This window comes from Mobula birostris, chromosome 26, assembly GCF_030028105.1.
Source record: "Mobula birostris isolate sMobBir1 chromosome 26, sMobBir1.hap1, whole genome shotgun sequence".
NCBI lineage: Eukaryota > Metazoa > Chordata > Chondrichthyes > Myliobatiformes > Myliobatidae > Mobula > Mobula birostris.
Genome location: NC_092395.1, coordinates 50,399,074 through 50,425,383, shown reverse-complemented (window position 1 = coordinate 50,425,383; position 26,310 = coordinate 50,399,074). Strand labels below are relative to the sequence as shown.

Below are 26,310 nucleotides of genomic sequence, written 5' to 3'. Positions count from 1 at the left end.
AGTTCGATCCAGTGACAGACCGCCCCCGTGCGCGCTCTCCATCCGCGCCGGGTTGATGTCGAGCTCGCAACTCGGCCTCATAAAATAATACTGCGAAATGTCTGAGCGAGGAGCGGCGTCCCACACGGCCTTTCGAACTGCGCCTTGTAAGCCATGAAAATGCCCGACGCTGGCCTCTCAGGTCTGAGTCGATGTCATCATCATCATATAATAGATAACTCTAGGCAGTTTGTCTCCAGATATGAAGACAGAGAGATCAGGAAAGAGGAGTGAGGTGCCGGAAATGGACCAAGTTCAGAAAGCTCAGGGAGTTGTCTCCACAATGCTCTCCCACTGAGAGATCTGGCACATGACCTAGCACCAAATCCAATATGGCCTCTCATCTATTCATCCTGTCCACATATTGAGTCAAGAATCCTTCCTGAACACACCTAACAAATTCAACCCCATCCAAATCTTTTTCACTAAGGAGGTGTCCATCAATATGTCAATATTAGGAAAGTTGAAGTCCCCCTTGACAACAACCCTGTTATTTTTGCACCTTTTCAAAATCTGACTCCCAATCTTGGTCAGGTTACTATTGGAGAGGGAGGGGGGGATCTATAGGATACTTCTGATAGAGTGAATGCTCCCTTCCTGTTTCTGATCTCCACCCATACTGACTCACTAGACAATCTTTCCACACCGTTCTCCCTTTCTGCATCACTGATTAGCAATGCCACTTCCCCCAGCTCTTTTACCTCCCTCCCTGTCCTTCTGAAACATCTAAACACTGGAGTATTCCACAGCCATTTCTGTCCTTGTGTCTCTGTAAGTTAGACAACATTATAGTTCCATGTACTGATCCATGCAGCAAGTTCATCACACTTGTTCCTAATACCTCTTGCATTAAAATAGAAACACTTCGATCCATCCCACTGACTGCAAATTTTCCCTATCACCAGCCTATCCTTCCTCACAGACTCTCTACACACTGCATCTACCTGTATACACTGATTACCCCATCCTCCATCCTTGCCAAGTTAGGTTAAACCCTCCTCAACAGCTCTAGCAAATCTTCCTGCAAGGATATTTGTCCCCCTCCAGTTCAGGTGTAATGCATCATTTACGTACAGGTCATACCTAGCCCAGAAGAGGTTCCAATGATCCAGAAATCTGAAATCATCTCCCCTGCACCAATTCCTCAGCCACATCATGCAAACCACAAAGACCATACAACATAGGAGCAGAATCGGCCCATTGAGTCTGCGTCACCATTTCATCATGGCTGATCGACTTCCCTAACAACCCTATTCTCTTGCCTTCTCCCCGTAACTTTACATGCCACAACTAATAAAGAACCTATTAGCCTCCAGTCCGGCTGGTGGCACAGTGACATCAGCGCCAGACTCCGGAGCGGAGGTTCCCGAGTTCGAATCCAGTCGGGCTGCTCCTGGTCACGCTTTCCATCCGTGCCAGGTTGAGTGTCGAGCTCGCGGCTCGGCCTCGTAAAAAAACACTGTGTTGTGAGGAGGACGTGGGGGACCACTCACAGAATCTTTCCTCCAAACACCCACTTGAAAAGTGGTCACCGAGGCTCTGGCAGAGTATGGCGCACACAAAAAAAATTAGCCTCCACCTTAAATACACTCAATGACCTGGACTCCACAGCTGTCTGTGGCAACAAATTCCACAGATTCATCACCCTCTGGCTAAATAAATTCCTCTTCATCTCTGTTCTAAATTGACGTCCCTCTATTCTGAGGCTGTGCCCTCTGGTCCTAGACTTTCCCACCATAGAACATCCTCCCCACATCCACTCTATCTAGACCTGTCAAGTTTCTACTGCACAAATGAGGTCACAGTGATCTAGATGCACACTGTACCATGGCATGTTGGCATACACATCTGCACCAGGTGTACCGAGCTGCAGCTCCTCAGAGAACGTGTTAAGGAACTAGAGCTGCAGCTCAGTGATCTTCGGCTCATATGGGAAACTGGAGAGGTGATAGATAGGCACTATAGGGAGGTAGTCATCCCTGTGTTGCGGGAGGTGGGTACCTGGGTCAGGAGAGGGAAAGGAAATGGGCAGCCAGTGCAGACTACCTCTCAATAATAAATATACCTCTTTGGATACTGTTGGGGGGCGGGGTGCAGGGGATGACGTACCAGGAGGGTTCCGCAGCGATTGAGTCTGAAGGGGAGGGGAGAAGGGGATAAGAGGAGTGTAATGGTGATAGGGAATTCCATAGTTAGAGGAGTAGATGAGATTCTGTGGATGCGAAAGAGGCATCTGGGTGGTATGTTACCTCACAGGTGCCAGGGATGGGGTGTCTTGGATCAGGTCCACGGATTCTAAAGGGAAATCCAGGAGTCATGGTACATATTGGCATCAGTGGCACAGGAAGGAAAAGGGAGGAGGTCCTGAAGAGAGAATTAATGGAGCTATGTACAAAGCAGAAAAGCAGGGCCCCCAGGTAGTAATCTCTGGTCTGCTGCCTATGCCATGCACCAGCGAGGAAAAGAACAGGATGATTTGGCAGATGACTATGTGGCTGAGGAACTGATGCAGGGGGCAGAGTTGCAGATTTCTGGATCATTGTGATCTCTTCTGAGGAAGGTATGATCTGTACACAAGGGACGGGTTAGACTTGAATTCGAGGGGGACCAATATCATTGTGGGCAGGTTTGCTAGAGGCTTTAGGGGAGAGTTCAAACTAATTTGACGGGGGATGTGAACTGGAGTGATAGGGCTGAGGATGGGGCAGTTGGTATACAAGCAGAGGCAGTGTGTAGTGAGACCGTCCGGAAGGACAGGCAGTTGATAGGAAAATTGCAGTCAATGGGGTGGGTTGCAGTATAATATGGACAAAAATCAAAAACGGTGATGAATACAGGAATACAGGTGTTCGATTTGAATTCACAGTGTATGGAATAAGGTAGATAATCTTGTAGCCAGTTAGAAATTGGCAGATATCATGGCTGAATGAAGATCATAGTTGGGAGCCTAACATCAAGGATACACTTTGTATTGAAAGGACAGGTAGGTAGGCAGAGGGAATGGCTTGTCTCTGTTGGTAAAAAAATGAAATCAAATCAAAAGAAGTGACATAGGATTGGAAGATGTAGAATCCTCATGGGTAGAGTTAAGAAATTGCAAGGAGTAAAAAGACGCCGAAGAGAGTTATATACAGCCCTTTGAACAGTAGGCATGATTTGGGCTACAATTACAATGGGAGATAGAAAATGTATGTCAAAAGAGAAATGTTACAATAAATAATCTCAGGGATTTCAATACACAGGCGGATTGGGAAAATCAGGTTGGTGCTGACTTCGGATTCCGGGAAAGAGAATTTGTAGGATGCCTATGAGAGATGGCTTTTTAAAGCACCTTGAGGTTGAGCCCACTAGTGGATCAGCTATTCTGGATTGGTATTGTGTAACAAACTGGATTTGATTAGGGAGCTTGAGGTAAAGAAGCCCTTAGGAGTCAGTAATCATAATATGATAGAATTCAGCATGCAATTTTAGAGGGGGAAGATAAAGTCAAATCTATCAGTATTACAATGGAGTAAAGGGAATTACAGAGGGATGAGAGAGGAGCAGGCCAAAGTTGATTGGAAGGAGACACTAGCAGGGATGACAGCAGAGCAGCAATGTCTGGAGTTTCTGGGGGCAATTCAGAAGGTACAAGATAGATACATCCCAAAGATGAATAAGTATTTTAAAGTCATGATGACATAACTGTGCCTGAGTAGGGAAGTCAAAGCTAACATAAAAGCTAAAGAGAGAGCATATAATAGAGCAAAAATTAGTGGGCAGCTAGAGGATTGAATAGCTTTTAAAAACCAACAGAAGGCCACTAAAAAAGCCACAAGGAGTGAAATATGAAGGCAATCTAACCAATAATATCAACAAGGACATCATAAGTTTTTTCCCAGATATATAAAGAGTAAAACAGAGGACAGTAGATATTGGACAACTGAAAATTTATACTGGAGAGGTAGTAATGGGGGACAAAGAAATGGCTGATGAACTGAATAAGTGTTTCACATCAGTCTTCACTGAGGAAGACACTAGCAGTATGCTGAAGTTAAAGAGTGTTGGGGACAGCAGTAGGGAGAAGGTGTAGGAAGCTCAAAGGTCTGAAGGTAGATAAGTCACCTAGACCAGATGGATTACACCCCAGAGTTCTGAAAGAGGTAGCTATAGAGATTGTGGAGGGATTAGTAATGACCTTTTAAGAATCACTATATTCTGACATGGTTCTGGAGGACTGGAAAATTGCAAATGTCACCTCACCCTTCAAGAAGAAAGAAAGGCTAAAGAAAGGAAATTATAGGCCAGTTGGCATGATTTTAGTGGTTGAGAAGACGTTGGAGTCGAATGTTAAGGATGAGGTTTTGGGGTACTTGGAGACACATGGTAAAATAAGCCCAAGTTGGCATGGTTTCTTTACAGGGAAAATTTTCCTGACAAATCTGTTAGAATTCTTTGAGGAAATAACAAGCAGGATAGACAAAGTAGAATCAGAGAATGGTGTGTACTTGGATTTTCAGAAGGCCTTTGGCAAGGTCTGTACATGAGGCTGCTTGGCAAGATAAGAGTTCCTGGTATTACAAGAAAGATTCTAGCATGGACAGAGCATTGGCTGAATGGCAGGAGGCAAAGAGTGGGAATGAATGGAGCCTTTTCTGATTGACTGCCAGTTATTAGTGGTGTTCTGCAAGGCTCTGTGTTTGAGACACTTCTTTTTCTGTTGTATGTAAATGATTTGGATGACAGAATTGATGGCTTTGTGGCCAAGTTTGTATAAAATACGAAGTCAGATGGAGGGGTAGATTGTGTTGACAAAATAAGGAGACTGCAGGACTTAGACAGACTAGGAGAATGATCAAAGTAGTGGCAGGTGGAATACAGAGTTGGGAAGTGTATGGTCATGCATATTGGTAGAAGGAATAAAAGCATAGACTACTTTCTAAATGGGAAGAAAATTCAAAAATCACTGGTGCAAAGGGACTTGTGAGTCCTTGTGCAGGATTCCCTAAAGGTTAACTTGCAAGTTGAGTTGGTGGTGAGGAAGGCAAAAGCAATGTTAGCATTCACTTTGAGGGGACTAGAATATAAATACAAGGATGTAATGATGAGTCCTTCTAAGGTACTGTTGTGGGCCCACTTGGAGTATTGTGAGCAGTTTTGGGCCCCTTATTTAAGAAAGGATGTGCTGACATTGGACAGTGTTCAAAGGAGGCTCACAAAAATGATTCTGGGAATGGAAGGCTTATGATAATGAGTAGTGCTTGGTGGCTCTGGGCCTGTACTCACTGGAATTTGGTACAATGAGGGGAACTGAAAGCCCTAGATATGTTGGATGTGAAGAGGATGTTTCCTATAGTGGGGGAGTCTAAAACCAGAGGGCACAACCTAAGAATAGAGGGATGTCCATTTAGAACTGAGATAAGGAAGAATTTCTTTAGCCAGAGGGTAGTGAATCTGTGTAATTTGTTGCCACAGGCAGTTATGGTGACCAGGTCACTGGGTGTATTTAAGACGGAGGTTGATAGATTCAGGGCATGAAGGGTTACGGGGAGAAGGCAGGACAATGGGGTTGAGAGGGAAATGGATCAGCCGTGATCAGATGGTGGAGCAGACTCGATTGGCCGAGTGACCTAATTCTGCTCCTATGTCTTATGGTCTTATGGTGTAAGACAGGATCACGTCCCTCCCTCCTCAAGACAGAGGGGGGGGATGGAGAACACCCCTCCATCCCCAAGACAGAAGCACACCCCTCCCTTGCCATGAGAGTGGAGGACACTATTCTTTCTGTGGTGATAATGGGTCATATCACTTGTTGTTGAACCACTAAAGATACAACTGTAACCACAGGTGAAATTTACCGTCAATAAATTAGAATTTCTTTAGGTGAAACCATATGAAAAATATCTTTAGTTCTTTCCTGCCCCTTATAATATTAATTTGTCTGTATGTTTCCAATGGCAATGCCCTCACCACATCCAAATTAAATATGCCAGTGGGGCTGGGAGCTCAGCAGAGAGATGAGACTTTGAGAAATTATGAGTCCTGAGCACCAAACAAACTTCTGGTCAGGCAGCATCTGAGGGGGAGGGTTGGTCATTGCTTTGTGTTGAGACCTTGTCTGAGGACAGAGTGTAGCAGAAAGAAAGGCAATACTGTATATAGAGATCAAAGGGAGAGCTATCAGGATTGGTATATAATAAAAGACAAAGTTAGAAGAGTGTACCAAAAAATGGAAAATCAAACACATTGAAACAGCATCCGGTTAAGGTGGCACCTGTGTACAACACTCCTTTGGTCAACATCTTCTGGATAAGCCACAAAACCATTCATTTCACTTCTCTTACTTCTGTTTTTCATCTTGAATGTGTTTCTGGAACTTCTAGAACCTGCAATTTCCTGATTGAGCGATCCAGCGCCTTGCTGTCTCCAAGAAGATTCTAGTTGTGAGCCTGAACCTTGGGGCGAAGAAACTATGACCCAATGTTTGACTCAATTTTGCTGATTAAAGCTTCCATTATTTGCTGAGTGAAGCATCAAAGTGAATATGGAGGGTAAGCACGACGTGCCTTCTGATCACAGGTGGGATCACTCTGCTGCATGTGTGGCCTATCGTTGTGCCCAAAGTCTCCCTCACTAACGCTGGTGAATATTACCAAAGTTTCTATGTATGCTTTTGGACCAGGGACATCTATTGTTTTAGTATTTTATGTTTTTGCCATTCTTTCTCATTGTTTTCAGTGTGGGAAGGATTGGGGGGGGTCGATGTTATTGCTTCATTTCATGTTGGGGGAGGGGGTTTAGAGGATTTGATGGTCATATTGGTGGGTTTGCTGTTTCTCTCTGGACTGACTTCCATTGTTTTTCTTTGTTTCATGGCTATCTGGAGAAGAAAAATCTGAGTTGTTTCCTGCATACATACTTCGATAATAAATGGACATTTGACCTTTGATCCAGAATGTGAGATAGAATTATAGAATGGGCTTTGACCATTTGCCCAAATGAGCTGCATCCAATGGAAGTTAAGCAAAGAATTCTACTCTACCCTCTGGGCTAAGGTTATGCCATCGACCTCTGAGTACCCCAACAGCTCTGCCAGAGACACAGGGAGCCACTCTCAACATTCCAGAGTATTTCAGTGCTTTTGTGTCTTTGAAATTACACCTTTTTCTAATAATGAAAATAGTAACTCTGCACAGCAAGATTCAATAAACAGATCTTGACCAAATAACATATTTATTTCAGTGATTTTAGCTGTGAGATAAATATTAGCCAAATATTTAAGAGAATTCCTTTGGCTTTCTTTGCCACTAGTAACATGGGATTCGGAGTAGAAGGAAGCTCGGTGTAACATCTCTTTCAGAAGCTGGGACACCCAGAAGGGCAGTGCACCCACAGAAGCAGCTTGGACAGCAGGCCGAGGACAAGCCCTGGAGTGTGCTGGACCCAAAGCCTCACAGATCAGAGGGATGAGAGGACGACCAGCTGAGTGGCGACCACACCTCACCACAGGACGAGGCTCGGAAACCTTGTTCCCTGCGGAGATCCGCAATGTTTATAAGTGATGATACAGTTCCGGAAATCCACAGCCAGGAGGCTGGGTGGGAATCAAGGAAGTCCGACGTGTAAGTTCACATGCTTTACCCATCTTCCACTGGTGACACACTGCTAGTCACTCCTCTTCCTTGTCTGTTCGTTCTGACACTTCACGAATGTCACCTCTTCAGCCGGCTGCAGCTTTGCTGAGGCAGAGTCTTTTGCACAGAACATGATCCTGTAGGTGGGGAAACATCAGTTAGGAGGTGATTTGACACAAGGATTGCTGAATATAATCAGCCATATGCGGACACGTCTGCAGCAGAGGAACTCACCCTATTGAGTCCATGCTGACTAGCAACCCCAGTTACACTAATCCTACACTGTCTATTCTTCACTCATTCCCATCAATTCCCTCAGATCCTACCCTTCACTGATACACCTGTTGATGTACTAACCTGCATCTCTAAGAATAGGGAAGAAGACTGCAGCACTTGAAGTCACAGAGAGAAAGTGCACACTGCGCAGACAGCACTAGAGGTCAGGATTGGAGCCGAGACAGCGGCTGGACCACCTGACACCAAACCCCCTGCATCTTGCTGGCCCAGAACCCAGTGGCGGCTGAGGTGACCCTTGCTCTACAACTCCAAGTTCCCAGAAAGGATGGATGCATGCACTCAGAACCAGGTGTGCCCCCGGCATCGATCTATCCCCATTCACCGATGCCCAGGTGTGCCCCCGGCATCGACCTATCCCCATTCACCGATGCCCAGGTTTCCCCCAGCATCGACCTATCCCCATTCACCGATGCCCAGGTTTCCCCCCCGGCATCGACCTATCCCCATTCACCGATGCCCAGGTTTCCCCCCAGTATCGACCTATCCCCATTCACCGATGCCCAGGTTTCCCCCCCGGCATCGACCTATCCCCATTTATCGATGCCCAGGTGTGCCCCCGGCATCGACCTATCCCCATTCACCGATGCCCAGGTTTCCCCCCCCCCCCCGGCATCGACCTATCCCTATTTACCGATGCCCAGGTGTGCCCCCAGCATCAATATATCCCCATTCACCGATGCCCAGGTGTGCCCCCGGCATCGACCTATCCCCATTTACTGATGCCCAGGTTTCCCCCCCGGCATCGACCTATCCCCATTCATCGATGCCCAGGTGTGCCCCCGGCATCGACCTATCCCCATTCACTGATGCCCAGGTGTGCCCCCGGCATCACTCTATCCCCATTCACCTTGTTCCTTCCAGCAGCACATTGCTTCCCCCATGGCCTGTTGTATTGCAATGTCTGGAGCAGACTAAGTACCTACTTCTCAACCAGAAGTTGATGGTGGGGAAAATTACAGCAGATTTGTCCTCGTGAGAATCTTAAGATTATACTTGAATGTTGGAAAGGGAGAGTTTAGATAATTTTGGACCAGGTGGGTTCCGTGGGTTTACATTGGGCTGTACGAGTTGGAAATCTCTTCCTTGCCGGATGTCAGATGCAATGAGTTTCCCCAGGGTCAAACGGCAAATGACACAGTGACTGGCATAAGTTGTAGTTAAAGCTCAGTTTACACTGCATGGTGAAATGAATTGTAAATGGGAAAATATAAGGTGAAACTTGCAACTGATTAATGTGTTCAGATAATTAGAGTGTTAATATTTTTAAAGTGAGGTGAATACCCTTGATTCTCTCTCTGATGAAGCTAATTTTCATGGTGAAGCACCTGGCCATTCTCCAGCTCCATCCGTCACCAACACCTCCTAACCCCCTTTAACAGACTGCGCCCCAGACATACTTTTTCTGAGTCTCTCCTGCCTTCACTCGCATCCTCCTGATTTCCAGGGCGTTGGTGGTCTCTTCACTGCTGCTCCACAGTCTCCAGAGGGTCCACGGTTTGCTGACCTTGCCCATAATGGTGGACCAGATGGACGAGGTGGTATCCCACTTCAACTTCACCATCAGCAGCTCTCCGATATCCACCTCTGTGTGCACCAGGAATGATGACGTACTGTTGGGTGAAATTTCCGGTCTGTAAGAAGCACAAGGGCATTAACGTAACTCCAAATCCATGGACAGAGAGGAAACAGGCAGCAGCATGTTCTATTGTATCAGAAGAACTAAAATCTAGTGCGATTTCTTGAATCCAGGATAAATCCCAGGATTTCAACGTTTAAGTTAGTAAATAAAGAACTCACATTTCCCACTCTGACTCATTCTGAAGTGTAGCTGATGCAAGAAACACAATAATCTCCACATAGCACATTACTGATCAGGATAAATGGTGACCAGGTCACCAGGGCCAACCCTTCTCCTCTTCCTTTGGGGCTCCAGGAGAGAGAGAATGGGATCTCCTTTCACAGAGAGGCTGGCAGCTCAAAAGAATGAGCTGCCAGAGAAAATGATTGAGGCAGGTACATTTATCGTTTAATGCAAGTATAGTATCATTTAAGAAAGAGTCAGACAGGTACATAGAGGGAAAAGGCTTAGAGGAATATGGGCCTAATGCAGGAAATGGGGACTGGCTGAGTGGGCACCATGGTCAGCATAGACTGGTTGGGCCAAAGCACATACTGACATGTTCCAGTCTCACTCTTCTCTGAGGCTGCCTTCACCTGTCTGCAGCCTGGGTCATTCTGCATAAAACAGCTAGACTTTTTCTGAAACTTTGGCACATAGTGCCTGCCCACAAATGAGTTGGGGCTCTTCCTGTTGGAACTCTGCCAACATTCGCTTGCTTCACCACTCCTTTGAGCACCACCTGGAGGAAAGCCAGGCAGTTACCCCACCGAACTCCCAGACGTCAACAGATCACAATCACACCATGGGCATGGTCACTCCAGAAACTACAGGGCAGTTTTGAGGAGAGCCCCAACAGCCTGGAAATCAAGAGGATGTGGATGAAGGCAGGAGAGAGCCAGAGAAAGGTCTGGTATTAGCTGTGCACACATTGTACTGGATGATTGAAACTGTGCCTCACAAGTTGTTTTGGGGCCATTATCAGTTAGTGGATGTTGTGCATCTTTCCTGAGGAGTGCCAAGTGCTGGAAATGCCATTTCCTTCTTTCCTTTCTTCTTCTCTCCCTGTCTTGTTCCCTTGCTGGATTTTCAGCAGCCCTTACCAGCACAGACAGGTTTGTCTTTCCTTGGCATTCGGAGGAGGAAGCAGTGGATGCAATTCTCCAAAGTTTGCATAAACTTAATGGTTCTCACAAGGAAAGCTACTTTGGGGATCTTATAAGGAAAGGACATACTCTGTAAATAATAGGGCCTTAGAAAGTACTGAAGAAGAGGAAATCCTGTTGTATATATCTAAAGATCTGTACAGGTAGCAGCATATAGAACCAAGAACATTGTAGTACAGTACAGGCCTTTCAGCTCAGAATATTGTGCTAATCATTTAACCTGCTCTAAGATCAATCTAACCTCCTGCATAGCCCTCTATTTTTCTTACATCCATGTGCCATATGTCTTTTAAATTTCCCTAGTGTATTTGTCTCTATCACCACCCGGGCAGCATGTTCCATGCAGCTACCACTCTCTGTGTTAAAAAATACTGCCTCTGACATTTCCCTCCATAATTTCAATCACCTTAAAATAATTCCCCCTCATATTAGCCATTTCCACCCTGGGAAAAGTCTTTTGCATGTCTATTCAATTTATACCTTATTTTATACAGCTCTATCAAGTCACCTCTCATCCTCCTTCACTCCAAAAAGAAAAGCCCTGGCTGACTTAACTTTTCCTCATAAGCCATGCTTTCTAATGCAGGCAGCAGCCTGGTAAATCTCTTCTGCATCCACACCCTTTCTATAATGAGATGACCAAAACTGAACATGATACTCCAAGTGGGATCCTACCGAATTTTATAGAACTGCAATGTAACCTCCCGGCTCCTGAACTCAGTGCCCCGACTAACGAAGGCCAGCACACCGTACATCGTCTTAACCACCTTATAAATGTGCACAGTAACTTAAGGGATCTATGGACATGGACGCAACATTGTTCTCTTCCTCCAGAATGCTGAAAATCTTGCCATTAACCCTGCCTTCTGCCTTTTAGTTCAACCTTCCAAAGTGAATCACATCACCCTTCCATATTGAACTCCGTTTGCCACTTGTCAGACCAACTCTGCATTCTGTCAATGTCCCATTGTAACCTACGACAACTCTACACAATCCTCAACACCTCCAACCTTTGTGCTATCTGCAGATTTACTAACCTACCCTTACACTTTCTCCTCCAAGTCATTTATGAAAATCACAAAGAACAGGGGTCTCAGAGCAAATTTATGCAGAGCACCTCTGGTCACTGACCGCTAGGCAGAATATGCTCCATTTACTCCCACTCTGGTCAAGCCAATTCTAAATTCATGCAATGAAGTTTCCCTGGATTCCATGCCAACCATGGGGAACCTTGTTAAATGCCTTATATCCATATACACCACATCCACTGTTCTACCTTCATCAAGTTTTTGTCAAATCCTCAAATAATTCTATCAGTCATATGAGACACAAATTATTCCTCAAAAAGCCATGCTAACTATCAAGCTATAAATTTGTAAATCCTGTCTCTAAGAATCCTTTCCAATAGTTTGCCCACCACTGACATAAGATTCACTGGCCTATAATTGCCGGGATTATCCCTATTACCTTTCTTGAACAAATAACTATAATTGACACCCCTCCAATCTTCTTATGGCTAGTGAAGACACAAAAATCATTGCCAGAAATGCAGTAATTCCTTCCCTCCCTTCCCATCATAACTGGTCCCAAGGACTTATCCTACTGTTTTACAAAAATTCCAGCACATTCTTTTTCTTGTTCCAGCATATCAGCCTGTTTTATGCTGTCCTCACGTTCGTCGAGGTCCCTTTCACTGAAGCAAAGTATTCATTACTAACCTCCTCCACCTCCGCCTACTCCAGGCACATGTTTTCGGTCCTACCCTTACTCTAGTCATCCTTCTGTTTGTCACATCCATGTAGAACACCTTGGGGTTTTCCTTAATCCTACTCACCAAAGCCTTCTCATATCCCCTTCTAGCTCTCCTAGGGCCATTCTTAAGCTGCCTTCTGTCTACCTTGTAAATCTTAGAGCCCTGCTGATCTTTGTTTCCTAAACCTTAACAAGCTTCTTCCTTCCTCTTGACAAGATGTTCCTCATCTCTTGTCAAGCATAGTTCCTACCATCCTTTCCCTGCTTCCAGAGGAAAAGAAACCTATCCAGAACCCAATCCAAGAGCTTCCTAAACAACCTCCACATTTCTGTTGTGTACATCCCTGAGTACATCTGTTCCCAATTTATGCTTCCAAGTTCCTGTCTAATAGCGTTACAACTTGACCTTCCCTTAATTAAACACTTTCCTGTAATATATGCTTCTACCCCTCCTCTGTGGCTAAGGTAAAGGTCAAAGAGTTGTGATCACTGTCTTCAAAGTGCACAGCTACCGAGAGATCTGACACCTGATCAGCTTTGGGTGGTGAAGAAGACACACGGGATGCTTTGCTTCATTAGGCAGGGCATAGAATATTAGTGCAGGGACGCCCATCTACAACTTGATGAAACATTAGTCAGAGCATAGCTGAAGTACTGGGTACATTTCTGGTCACCACACTATAAGATGGGTAGGAATTCTCCGGAGAGGCAATTCACCAGCATGTTGCCTGGGATGGAACATTTCAGGGATGAGGAGAGATGGAGTGGGCTGGAGACATGAGAGACTGTAGATGCTGCAATCTGGAGCAACAATCTACTCCAGCAAGTTATTTGTTGCTTTGGATAGGCCTTAGATAGGCTGCATTTGCTTTCTGCGGAGCAGAAAAAACAGTGGAGTGGGGGTTGTCTAATTATCTCTTAATCTTTGTTATTGTATCTGATTCCTTTGACAGTGGGTTCCAGTTATCATCCACTCTCTGTGCATAAATCTTACCCCTCAGATCTCCCTTTAAAACTCTTGCCTCTCATCTTAAATCTCTGTTTTTGATACCCTCCTATTGTTGATAACCTCGGCATGGAAAAGGGATTCCAAATACCTACCCTGCTTCTGCTAGGGTAAGACCAGAGAGTTCAGAGAGGATCTCAGCAATATTTTTCTCAACCAGGAGATGGTTGCAGTCTGGACCACACTGCCTGAAAGGTGGTAGAAGCAATTATTCCCACAACATTTAAAATGCATTCTTGAAGTGATGAGTATGCCCGGGACCAGGTGCTGCTAAATTTGACTAGTGTAGGTAGGACTTGATGGTTGGCATGTGCATGGTGGGCCAAGCTACCCATTTGTGTGTGTAATAATGTTGTGACTCCACAAAGAAGGAAGTTGTGGTGTTACACTGTGCACAGAACAAGCCTGCTTCCAGCTGTATAAGATGGAGACTCCAGACACTTCATCTCTGGACCCCCTACTGCTGAGAATGGAGCTCCAGTGTAAACCTATGGCATTCAGTGACCAGGCTGTCAGTTCAACCCTGCCGCCCCTTCCCCACCCCCCCCACCCCACCCCATGACAACAGTGACGGGCTGTCATTTCCACTACTTAAACACATCGTGCCACACACGACGAACATACACTCACACTGAAATGGCAAGTCCTCCAGTCTCATTCAGTGTTCCGTAGAGCATGATGCGGAAATTTACAGCTGTTTCTGATTGATTCACTTTCCTGAAAAAATGTATCTTCAGCTGATAGTGGTAAACTGCGGGAGAGAAGTAGATATCTTTCTCAGTAGTGTGTTTTCCCCGGGTGTCTGTGCTGAACTGAGCAGTTTAGCCTGTGCTGTCTGATGCTGGCTCTGCAGCAAGCCCGAGTTCAGTCTAACTGTCCAGTGCAGAGGGAAAAGAGCAAAGAATGTGCATCTCTACACATACAGTTGCTGAAACCTTGTGAGAGATACTCAGAGAGACTAAAGGAAACTCTCTCCCTCCTGCTCCCGTCTGTCCACCACACTTGCCTTCTCCAGCTCCAGGCAACACCTTCCTTTCTTATCAGATTCCCGCACCTGCAGCCCATTCCTGCCTCCACCTATCACCTCCCACCTCTCTCCACCCCTCACTCCTTCTGCTGCCTCTACCTGCCCATCATCCCCATTCAGATCCACTTCTCACTTCCCAGCTGCGGCCCTACCCTTTCCCGTCACCTCTTTACACGGGCAATCTTCCCTCTATCTTTCAGTTCAGATGAAGAGTCTCGCCCGAAATGTCGATTGTCTGTCCACCCCGCCCCCCCCGCCCCCGAGTGTGCAGCCTGAGCTGCTGAGCTACTCCAGCAGTATGGATTTGGAGAGAAACCATATAACCATATAACAATTACAGCACGGAAACAGGCCATCTCGGCCCTTCTACTCGTTGCTGAACTCTTACTCTCACCTAGTCCCACCGACCTGCACTCAGCCCATAACCCTCCATTCCTTTCTTGCCCATATATCTACCCAGTTTCACTGATTAAACCGATGGAACTGTCGGCCTTGAGGCCGTGGGTCTATGAGTACCGACCACTCTTCCCACCCCTATCCTCACCCACTCTGCACTGAGAAGACCCCCGTGCCCGTGAGGTGTGGCGCTCACCTCGGAAGGGCATGTCCGCTGCCGTCTTCAGGTACATGCGGCCACTCCTCTTGCTGCGGACCTTGCGGACGTCGTAGCCTAGGGTGTTGCAGCGGTTCTTCCGGCAGCTCAGGCACATGCCCCGCTCGAAGGTCTCTTGGTTGGAACAACGGTAGGCCAGGCTAGGGTAGTTTTTGTTGAGGAGGGAGTCGATGAAGAGGTGGATGGCCCGCTCGTGTTGGCACTTGATGACGTCAGCCACCGCTGCAGGATGGTGAACAGTAACAGTCAGCCCAGGTCCTGGAGCACACGCAGACTGATCCAACCGCACCACCGTGGAACTGATCCCACTGCGTCCCACCTGTCCCCAGAGTGATACCATTCATTCCACAGCTCCCTGTGTAGTCTCCCTGATGCCGATGGGATCCCCCTGTGGGGTCTCCCTGATCCCGATGGGATCTCCCTGTGGGGTCTCCCTGATCCCTATGGGATTTCCCTGTGTAGTCTCCCTGACCCCTCTGGGATCTCCCTGTGGGGCCTCCCTGACCCCTATGGGATCTCCCTGTGTAGTCTCCCTGACCACTATGGGATCTCCCTGTGGGGCCTCCCTGACCCCTATGGGATCTCCCTGTGTAGTCTCCCTGACCACTATGGGATCTCCCTGTGGGGTCTCCCTGCTCCCTATGGGATCTCCCTGTGGGGTCTCCCTGACCCCTGTGGGATCTCCCTGTGGGATCTCGCTACTCACTGTGTGATGTCCCTGCTCAGGAAGGATCTCACTATGGGGTCTCCTTTCTCACTGTGGGATCTCCCTGCTCCCAGTGGGATGTCCCATTTATCAGGATCTCACTACTCCCCATGTCCTGCCCACCCTCCGAATCCAGCTAAGTACCATACATTTAGGGGGACAGGGGGAAGGGTGTGTGGATTAAAGGATGATTATTTATTTATTTTTTATTTAGAGATACAACATAGAATGGCTCTTCTGGCTCTTTGACTGGCCAGCACACCCTGTTTTAATCCTTGTCTAATCACAGGGCAATTTATAATGACCAATTAACTTACTAACCGGTACAACTTTGCATTGTGTGACGAAACCGGAGGACTTGGAGAAAACACATGGCGAGGACATACAGACTCCTTCCAGATGACGTAGGAAATAAACCGCCGGCTCTGCTGCCCCGAGCTGTAATAGTGTCACACTAACTGCTACAATACCTTGGTACCCTAATCACTGCACTTCTGATCAAGGTCCTGAACCCACAGTGACTAGCCTCAGCTCCCGAAGTCTTTCTGCAGCAGTCAGAGAAGGGCAGCTCCATTAAGGGGCACTGCCACTGCAAATGACCTGCTGAAGACAGAGAGTCTGTCTTCTCTGGGGGAAAGCAGTCAGAGCCCCATGAGGTTGACCCCACAGGCACTGCTGCAGAGCTGGATATACATGCAACACTGCACTCTTCCCTCGAGCTAGACACATCTCCCACCCGACACCCCCTCACTCTGATCCCTCTCACATGCCCACCCTTACCAAAGGCAATCCCCTGGCCCCAGGGCCTATTTGTCAGTGGGTGGAGATCTCACCAAAGTAGGTTTGGACCTGGCTCTGATCTCGGCAAGTCCAGTGCATGGGATCCTTTTGTGCAAGACACCATGCATCTGTGTGCATTTGCCAAGCTCCTCTCTGGATGGGGGTCCAGCATTAGCCAGAGATCGATGGGAGCCCTTCATAGCCTGTAAGGTTTGAGCTTGCATCCTTGCACACACCCATTCAACATGCCAACCACACAACACCCCAAACTGGGTTGGGTTTCCCCCATCCCATATGCTGGGCCTCTCCCCATCCCACACCACAAACCCCTCCCCCAGACCTGCCACACTCCAACCCCGGCCCACAGCTCTATCCCTCCCACAGTCCCACACCTGGACCCTCCCCACACCCACACCCAGACCCCTGTCCATTCCACACCCCAAGCTCCTCCCCCTTGTCCCACATATCTCTCCCCACCTCCCCCTGTCCTCTGCCTCTCCCCATCTGACCCACACCACTCTCCCTCTTCTTGACCCACTCACCTCCTCCCCCACCTCGCTGTGTCCCTCGGCCCCGGCACTCACCGTACACTCCCTGTGACCTCATGTTGCCGAAGACTGTGCCCAGGCTGCAGCCGGGCTGGGAGTTGCCTCCGTTGGGATAGATGTCCACGTGTGCCACCGGCTGCTGGATGCCGATGCTGCGGCCCAGAGAGCCCCGGGTGAAGGTGTGCAGAGCGTCTACAAAGGCAGCGTCATCCGGGGACAGGCGGGACTGCGCCTCAGCCCCTTCGAAATCCGGCCCCGCGGGGTCCAGTCCTGGGGACAAAACAGGGCCCTGAGCAGGAGGGCTCGACAGTGTGGGGACGGTGATGGATATCCTCCAGGACCAGACCTCAGTGAAGGAGCTCCCCAGGTCAGTGCTCAATGAGGGTGCTCCCCAGGGCCGAGGATCACACCCCAAACCCCCATCCTCCCCCCAATGACCCAACCCAATGCACCTCACACTGACCGCCCCCTCACTCTGATCTTCTCACAACCCTGACCACCCCCCAAACCTAACTCACCCTAATTCTTCCTCAGACCCTGACTGCCCTCAGAACTTGACACCCACTCCTCACCTCAGCCCAACACCCCCTCACCCTCTGAGCCCCCTCACATGCCCAGCTCACCAGCTGCCTTTCTCCACAGCCATGCTCACATCCTTCCCTCCTCTGCATTCAACTCACCAAGCTTTCTCTTACACTGACTCTGTCCTCCAAGTGCCCCTGTCCCCCACCCCCGAAGGGTGAATAGCCCCGAGTCCTCCTCCCATTCTCACCTGTGATCCTGCCCACCCTGTGCGTTCCGTAATTTCCAGCAAACCCTGCGACATGAGCACCCAGACTATATCCCAACATGTGGATGGACTCCGTTGGGAAGTTCAGTTCCTCCTAAAGTAAGCAAATAAAAACCTCACTTCTTGGAAATCACAAACAAGAGAAAATCTGCAGATGCTGGAAATCTGAGCAACACACACAAAGTGCTGAAGGAACTCAGCAGGACAGGCAGCATCTAAGGAAAAGAGTACAGTCGACATTTTGGGCTGAGACCCTTTTACAGTCCTGCTGAAGGGTTTCAGCCCGAAACGTTGACTGTATTTTTTCCATAGCCTGGCCTGCTGAGTTCCTCCAGCATTTTGTGTGTGTTTCTTGGAAGTTAGGCAGCAGGTAAACACTCTTACATCCTTTATTCATTTGCAATTTATTCAATTGAACTGAAATATTCCTGTAGGATACAAACTCATATTTCCAGGTTTCATAGCCTCTAAACAGGATTCTGCCAAATCTTCATTGGACAGCAAGGAGAGGCCATGGACGAGTGTTTACATGGGAACGGGGAGGCCATTCAACTGTTAGAGTCTGTTACACTGGAACAGGGAACTCAACTGTTGGAAGAATCCATTATACTTTGATGGCAAGGCACTGAGTGTCACAGGTGAGTTCTTAACCTCAGGATACCCAGCACCCGAGCTGCTGCTGTGGCCAACATATTGATATGACTACTTCTGATCAATGATGACCTCTGCCAGATTGATGGCTGGAGACTTGACAACAGTAATATCATTGAATGTCAAGAGCAATTGGACAGGGAGTATTGTTCATAGTTGCAGTCACCCTGTTTCAGAAAAGACATCATTAAACTGGAAAGAATGCAGGGAAGATTTACAAGGATGTTGCCAAGACTCAAGTGGTATAGGGAGAGGCTGGATAGGCTTGGATAGGCAAGGACTTTATTCCTTGGAACACACAGAGATTGAGGTGACCTTGTAGAGGTGTTTAAAATCATTAGACAGGATAAATGCATATAGTCTTTTTCCCAGGGAAAAGGAACTGAAAATGAGAGGGCATAGGTTTAAGGTGACAGGTGAAAGATTTAAAAGGGACCTGAGTAGCCACTTTTTCACACAGCAGGTGGTGACTATATGGAACACGCTGCCAGAGGAAGTTGCAGAGGCAGATACAATTGCAATATTTAACATATTTGAATAAGAGGGGTTTAGAGGGTTATAAAACAATGGGAAGATGGGACTAGCTTAGATCTAGCACGGTTATCAGCTTGAAGGAGTTGGGCCAAAGGGCTTGCTGTATTACTCTAGGATTCTTTGAGAGATAGACCCTTTCTCCATGGAGATGGTCATTGCCCAGCAGCTGTGAGGCACAAATGCAACTTCCCTAGCAAATCCCAAACTGAGCACTGCTGAAGAGCCTGAAAAGCAAAAGACACACCCTGCCGTTGTTGGGCAGAACACAAGTTTGCAGACTACCTAACTGTTTTGCAGACACCAAGATTATATTTGTACTGCAAAGTCTGGCTATATCTGGAGCGTAAGTCTTCAGCTATGATGCTGTCTGGTCCAATGCCCTTTCTGGTATCCTAACAAATCACCTCTACACACCTTGACTTTCCTCCTGATTTGAATGACTTGTACTCCTGGAAATAGTGATGAACAAACAGCACCAAGGTATTGCAGTTAGACCTATCTGGACAGACTGTGTACCTGTTTGGGCAACCCATGTGCTTTGCTAAAGCGATTTGTAAAAAGGCTGCCTGTTTCTATTTAAGGACTCCCTGTGACACAGATCTTAAAACTGGTGGGAACTACTTTCATTCTATGACCACGTGGGCTTCGGTTTCCCTGCTGCTCCAGTTTACTCCCTCATCCCAAACACAGACAGGTTGCTAGGTTACTTGAGCAGTAAGTCTCACCCCTAAGTATGGGTGGTAGAACATGGGCAGGGGGAGTAGATGGGAATGTGGAGAGAATGGAAGGGGTAAGGGTGGTATTAGTGTAAGTGGGTGATTGATGGTCAGCACAGACTCTGTGAGCTGAAAGACCAGTTTCAGTGCTATGTCTTCCTATGATTCTCTGACTTAACCAAGGCATTTTAAAATTCAAGCATTGAGAGCAAGATGAAAGAGTCCACAAGTAAGACCCACCTGCAGCCATTCGATGAAGTGTGCGATGTCACGGCCAACCAGCTTAGTGTTCTCAGCAGCAATTGGGTAGTGCTGGTGAGCCCGTGTCAGCCAGTCGACCACAATGACATTGGAGTCTCCCTCCCTCTCATACAAAGCCAAAACCAGCTTTGGAATCCAACTTTCAAACATGCCAGTAACCTACAATGTACATATAATTGAAACAAAATAATTATATTTTGGTGTAATTTACAGGATTTTTATAAAAAAATCTAAATGAGGCAAGGGAATGTGTAGGAGGGAGACAGATGTGCTGTGGGTGTTGCAAGGAGAGATTGTATGTCAGATTTCGCCTAGACCACTTCCACTGGGATTACCCAACAAGGGTAATAATTGGACACAACAAATATTTAGGATTGGGGAAACACATTGGTGTGGAACTGATGACAGGCAAGTCACCTTGCAGCAAGTATTTACAATGGATTAGCATACACAAACGAAATTGCTGATGCTCAAAATCTGGATTAAAACACACAAAATGCTGGAGGATCTCAGCTGGTTAAGCAGCATATATGGAGGGAAATGAACATTTGGGTAAACCCTTCATCAGAAAAGGAAAGGAAGGGAACAGAAGCCAGAATAAAAGAGTGGGACAAGGCATCATTTAAAGTGATGCTTGATATAAATTTTTGACAGGATTATGCATACGGATTGTTGAGATTACTTGCAGATGATATACACACTGAGGTGTTGAAGTCATGTGAATAATGTATGAAGATTGGATTAATAGGGAATTTTAATAGGGCATTTTGCTTTTGGTTTGTGGAAGCTGTTTGAAGGGATGTATTGATAGTCTAATGTTTGATGAGAGTGTTGTATTTTAGAGACTGATTAAAATGATTATTGATCTGGATTGTAAGAACATCTGGACACAAGCTGGGGTCTGATCAGCCCTGGCTGGGTCACCTGGAGGAGGTTGTATGATGTTGAAAGACCCAAAACACCCGATGATTCCAGGAACATCACTGAAGATGTGTTCAGAAGCATCAACAGATGTATGTACACAGTTAGATGATATACACACTGAGGTGTTGAAATCATGAGAATAATGTATGAAGATTGGATTAATAGGGAATTTTAATAGGGCATTTTGCTTTTGGTTTGTGGAAGCTGTTTGAAGGGATGTATTGATAGTCTAATGTTTGATGAGAGTGTTGTATTTTAGAGACTGATTAAAATGATTATTGATCTGGATTGTAGGAACATAGAACATACAGAAGTACAGTATAGTACAGCCCTTTGGTCCATGATGCTGTGCTTATTGTGCATTTAATATTTCAGTAACATTTGAGTAATATTGTAAGTATGTTGTTGAGTTAGCCTTTTTGTTTGTTTAAGTAATCGACTATATAATAGCATGTGACTGACACACACATCATGCTACCATGTTAACTGTGCATGCCTCACTTAAAATAAAGTGAATCTAAGACAAGTTCTCCTGGGGCTCCTGCCTTTTTCTTTCAATTAGTTTTATGTTTTGGAGTTACAAAACTTAACAGTGGTGACAAGGAAGTTTTAACTGATCCCGAAGTGACTACCTGCCTATTGAAGCACAGTGAGATGTTTGATTTTTTAAAAAGCACGGGGAGAAACAGTCAAGTTTAAAAAAAGTGCAGCAGGTGTTCTTCAGACCAAACATGGTTGAGTTTAAAAAAAAGCAGAAAACAGATAAATTCAAGGGTTCATAGCAATAAGTCACCTGGTGATAATAATCATAAATTTAAAAAAAAGAAATGGCTGGCTTCATCAGAAAGGTTAATGTGTGAACCCACAACAGATAATTTAATATTATATACTGAGTGAATCGAGCAGTATTTTAAAGCAAATGAAACAGACAATGGGAAGTGGGTGCCAATCTTGCTGAGTGCATTGGATTTAAAGGCATACAATTTGCTTAGAAATTTGATTGTTCCAACCAAACCTGCTGAAATGAGCTTTTCTGACATCGTGAAAGTAATGCAGGAACTTTCAGAACTGAAACCATTGTTGATTGCAGATTCTGCTTTAGGTTTCATAAGCAGAATCAAAAGGAAGGGGAGTCCATTTTAGCATATGTGGCTGAATTGAAAAAGTTGTTTGAGCATCGTCAGTTCAGTAATGGGCTTAATGATACACTGAAAGATTGTTTAGCTTGGGATTCTTTACAAGAAAGCACTCAAAAACAGCTCCTATCTGAAGCACAATTTACGTTCAAAAGAGCAGTTGAAAATGCTGTATCAATGGAAAGAGCAGACAAAGACACAGCTGAGTTGCAGTCAGGAATGAAAGAGAGCGTGAACAAAATTGCAATATCTAAGCAGAAACCAGAACAAATTGTATAACCATTGTGATGGGGCTCACATACACCAGACCAATGCAGATTTAAAAGTGAAACTTGCATAAATGTGCTGAGAAAACTCAAGCAGTGATGGATGCCCCAGGGCCAAAGGACATGTCATAGTTGTGGTCCTTTTAGGATTTGTCAATTACTATAACAGGTTCCTGCCAAACCTGGCTACTGTGGTCCATCCGTTGAACACATTTCTACAGATTAGGAAGAAATGGCAATGGACAAAGCAGTGTGAAGTGGCTTTCTAAAAGCGTGATGTCAGACACTGTACTCACACATTATGATCCACATCATCCAGTGAAAGCCTGCCTGTGACGCCTTGGTTTATGGTATAGGTGCAGCCATGACACCTATCTTGAGTGATGGAAGTGAATGCCCCATGGCCTTTGCATATTGTTCCCTTACTGCTGTAGAGAAAATTATGCACAGATTGACGGAGAGGCCTTGAGTCTGGTTTGTGTTGTAAAATATTTCAATCAGTACCTGTATAGGAGAGAGTTTATCCTCATGACTGATCATTAACCACTAGAGTCCATTTTCAATCCACACAAGGGAGTTCCACTAACAACAGCAGCACGAATGCAGAGATGGCCTCTGTTTCTTGGAGGACATAATCACAAGATCAAATTCCAGAGGATGACTCATCAAGGAAATGCTGACAGATTGTCCCATTTACCCTTGGAAAAGGAAATGCCTGAAAAATCTACAAAAGAGGAAACTCGCCTTGATGTATTCTCCCTAATGCAAATCAAAAGTCTCCCTTTAGCAGCAGAGATACTCCAAAGAGAATCCAGAAAAGAGCCCACACTGTCTCAGGTCTACATGGCAACACAAAATGGCTGGAATGTGCAGCAGAAATCTGCTCCCCCATTTTTACCAGTGCTGGGATAAATTTGCCCTTGACAGGGATTGCCTTATTTGGGGACTGAGAGCTGTTGTTCCATCCAAGTTGAGAGTTAAAGTGTTGAGCATGATCAAAATGAAAGCATTGGCTCAAAGTTTCATCTGGTAGCCTGGGATAGCTCAGCAGATTGGTCAGCTTGCAATACACTGTTTAGGATGCCAACACGTTCAGAGGACGCCAAGAACATCGCCTCTCCATCCACTGGAGATTTCCCTGCATTTCCTTGGCAAAGGATTCGTGTTGATTTTGCCAGACCATTCATGGGCACAAATTTCTTGGTAGTAGTGGATGCAGCTCCAAAGTTTCAATAGCCTCCAACACAGCCTCACACAGTGTTGTGTTGAGAAGCCTCTTCTCAAGGACTGGAGTTCCAAAACCCCTATTTAGTGACAATGGACTAGTTTCAGTCATTCCTGAAAATGAGTGGAATAAGACATATTACATCTGCACTGTATCACCCAGCTACAAAGGGCTTGGCAGAAAGTATTGTCCAGAGTCTAAAGAATGCACTGCTACCAATATCAACAGAATACTGACACTAAATCAGCATCTTGCCAATTTCCTCCCTGTATGCCACCCAGCAGCACACTCGACAGACAACGACACGCTAACTATGAAGTTTCTGGGTAGCTCCTTGTACTCACACTTGGGTTTTCTCAAACCCAGTCTCTGGAGTATGCAGGACAAATATCCGAGACAAATTGAAGGCTTCTCAAGCAAGAAGGTTCGATGTTTCACTCCTAGACAAGCAGTCCTGGTGAGGAACTACAGAAGTGACCAAAAGTGGTGCTCAGAAAGATTAAAGACAGAACTGGATCACTCTCCTACACAGTGAAGATTGTGTCTGATATCATCTGGAGATGACACATCAATCAGTTGAGAAGAACAGAGTCAATTGTTAGAGAAGAAAGATGGCCAGAGCTATCAAAACCACTTCCTGTAGTCCCAGAGTCAACTCCTAAATCTACCACAGAGAAGGCCCCACAACCTAAGATTGTTTCACAACCACAAGTCTGACCTGCCAAGCAGAGTGATTCCTCTTGACGGGAAAGACATTATTCCACAGCAGGAAGGAAGCCTCCAAAACGATTAAATCTTCAGGCCTGAATGGAACAATTTAACATTGACTATGCTGTGGATGTCTATATATAATATACTGTATTCAGGGTATGTACGTAAGTTGAGATGAATTCTATATTGAATTGGAGTTTATAGCTAAGCAGGGAGGAGTGTTGTGTATTTAATATTTCAGTAATATTTGAGTAATCTTGTAAATATATTGATTGATCAAGCATTTTTTGTTTAAAGAATTCATATGGGTTTTATGTAAAAGTACATGAATGGCACATGTATTGGGGGTAAGGTATTGGTGTGGGTGGAGAGTTGGTTAGCAGACAGGAAGCAAAGAGTGGGAATAAACGGGACCTTTTCAGAATGGCAGGCGGTGACTAGTGGGGTACCGCAAGGCTCAGTGCTGGGACCCCAGTTGTTTACAATATATATTAATGACTTGGATGAGGGAATTAAATGCAGCATCTCCAAGTTTGCGGATGACACGAAGCTGGGTGGCAGTGTTAGCTGTGGTGAGGATGCTAAGAGGATGCAGGGTGACTTGGATAGGTTGGGTGAGTGGGCAAATTCATGGCAGATGCAATTTAATGTGGATAAATGTGAAGTTATCCACTTTGGTGGCAAAAATAGGAAAACAGATTATTATCTGAATGGTGGCCGATTAGGAAAAGGGGAGGTGCAACGTGACCTGGGTGTCATTATACACCAGTCATTGAAAGTGGGCATGCAGGTACAGCAGGCGGTGAAAAAGGCGAATGGTATGCTGGCATTTATAGCGAGAGGATTTGAGTACAGGAGCAGGGAGGTACTACTGCAGTTGTACAAGGCCTTGGTGAGACCACACCCGGAGTATTGTGTGCAGTCTTGGTCCCCTAATCTGAGGAAAGACATCCTTGCCATAGAGGGAGTACAGAGAAGGTTCACCAGATTGATTCCTGGGATGGCAAGACTTTCATATGAAGAAAGACTGGATGAACTGGGCTTGTACTCATTGGAATTTAGAAGATTGAGGGGGGATCTGATTGAAACGTATAAGATCCTAAAGGGATTGGACAGGCTAGATGCAGGAAGATTGTTCCCGATGTTGGGGAAGTCCAGAACGAGGGGTCATAGTTTGAGGATAGAGGGGAAGCCTTTTAGGACCGAGATTAGGAAAAACTTCTTCACACAGAGAGTGGTGAATCTGTGGAATTCTCTGCCACAGGAAACAGTTGAGGCCAGTTCATTGGCTATATTTAAGAGGGAGTTAGATATGGCCCTTGTGGCTATGGGGGTCAGGGGGTATGGAGGGAAGGCTGGGGCGGTGTTCTGAGTTGGATGATCAGCCAGGATCATAATAAATGGCGGTGCAGGCTCGAAGGGCCGAATGGCCTACTCCTGCACCTATTTTCTATGTTTCTATGTTCCTATGTCATCACACCACTATGTTATACATGCGTGCCTCACTTAAAGTAAAAATGAAATTAAGGCAAGTTCTCCTGGCTTCTCTCTTTTTGCTTTCAATTAGTTCTACGTTTTGGAGTTAGAAAGCATAACAGTGCTGACTTTTTGAGTTACTCCAATATCAATCTACCCATACAGTCCATCCCACACCAGTTGTTCCTTTTTTTCTCATCCATGTTCCTATCTATAAGTCTCTTAAGTGTTTCTAATGTTTCAGCCCCTACCACCACCACGGGCAGTGAACTCCATGCACTTAGCACTCTCTGTGTAAAATAACTACCTCTGAGTTTCCTCCCCTATATTTTCCTCCAATCACCTTAAAAGTATGTCTCTCATATCAGCCATTGATGCCCTGGGAAAAAGTCTCTGGCTATCCACTCAAAGAGAAAAGTCCCAGCTTGCTCAATCCTTTCTTATAAGACATGCTG

The 26,310-nt window shown here is 46.0% G+C and overlaps 1 protein-coding gene across 1 annotated transcript in view; it reads right to left on the bottom strand.

Annotated features, from left to right (window-relative positions):
• Positions 1-7,238: 7,238 nt before the first annotated feature.
• The window catches only part of LOC140188345 (lipoprotein lipase-like), a 40,566-nt gene continuing 21,494 nt past the window's right edge, over positions 7,239-26,310 (bottom strand). Inside the window, exons 3-9 of the mRNA XM_072244512.1 lie at positions 20,097-20,276; positions 17,938-18,049; positions 17,202-17,435; positions 15,111-15,353; positions 14,122-14,242; positions 9,347-9,580; positions 7,239-7,789 (exon numbers count right to left, since the gene is read on the bottom strand). Of these exons, the coding sequence (XP_072100613.1) occupies positions 7,684-7,789; positions 9,347-9,580; positions 14,122-14,242; positions 15,111-15,353; positions 17,202-17,435; positions 17,938-18,049; positions 20,097-20,276 (1,230 nt within the window). The 3' untranslated portion in view covers positions 7,239-7,683. The remainder of the gene's footprint in view (positions 7,790-9,346; positions 9,581-14,121; positions 14,243-15,110; positions 15,354-17,201; positions 17,436-17,937; positions 18,050-20,096; positions 20,277-26,310) is intronic.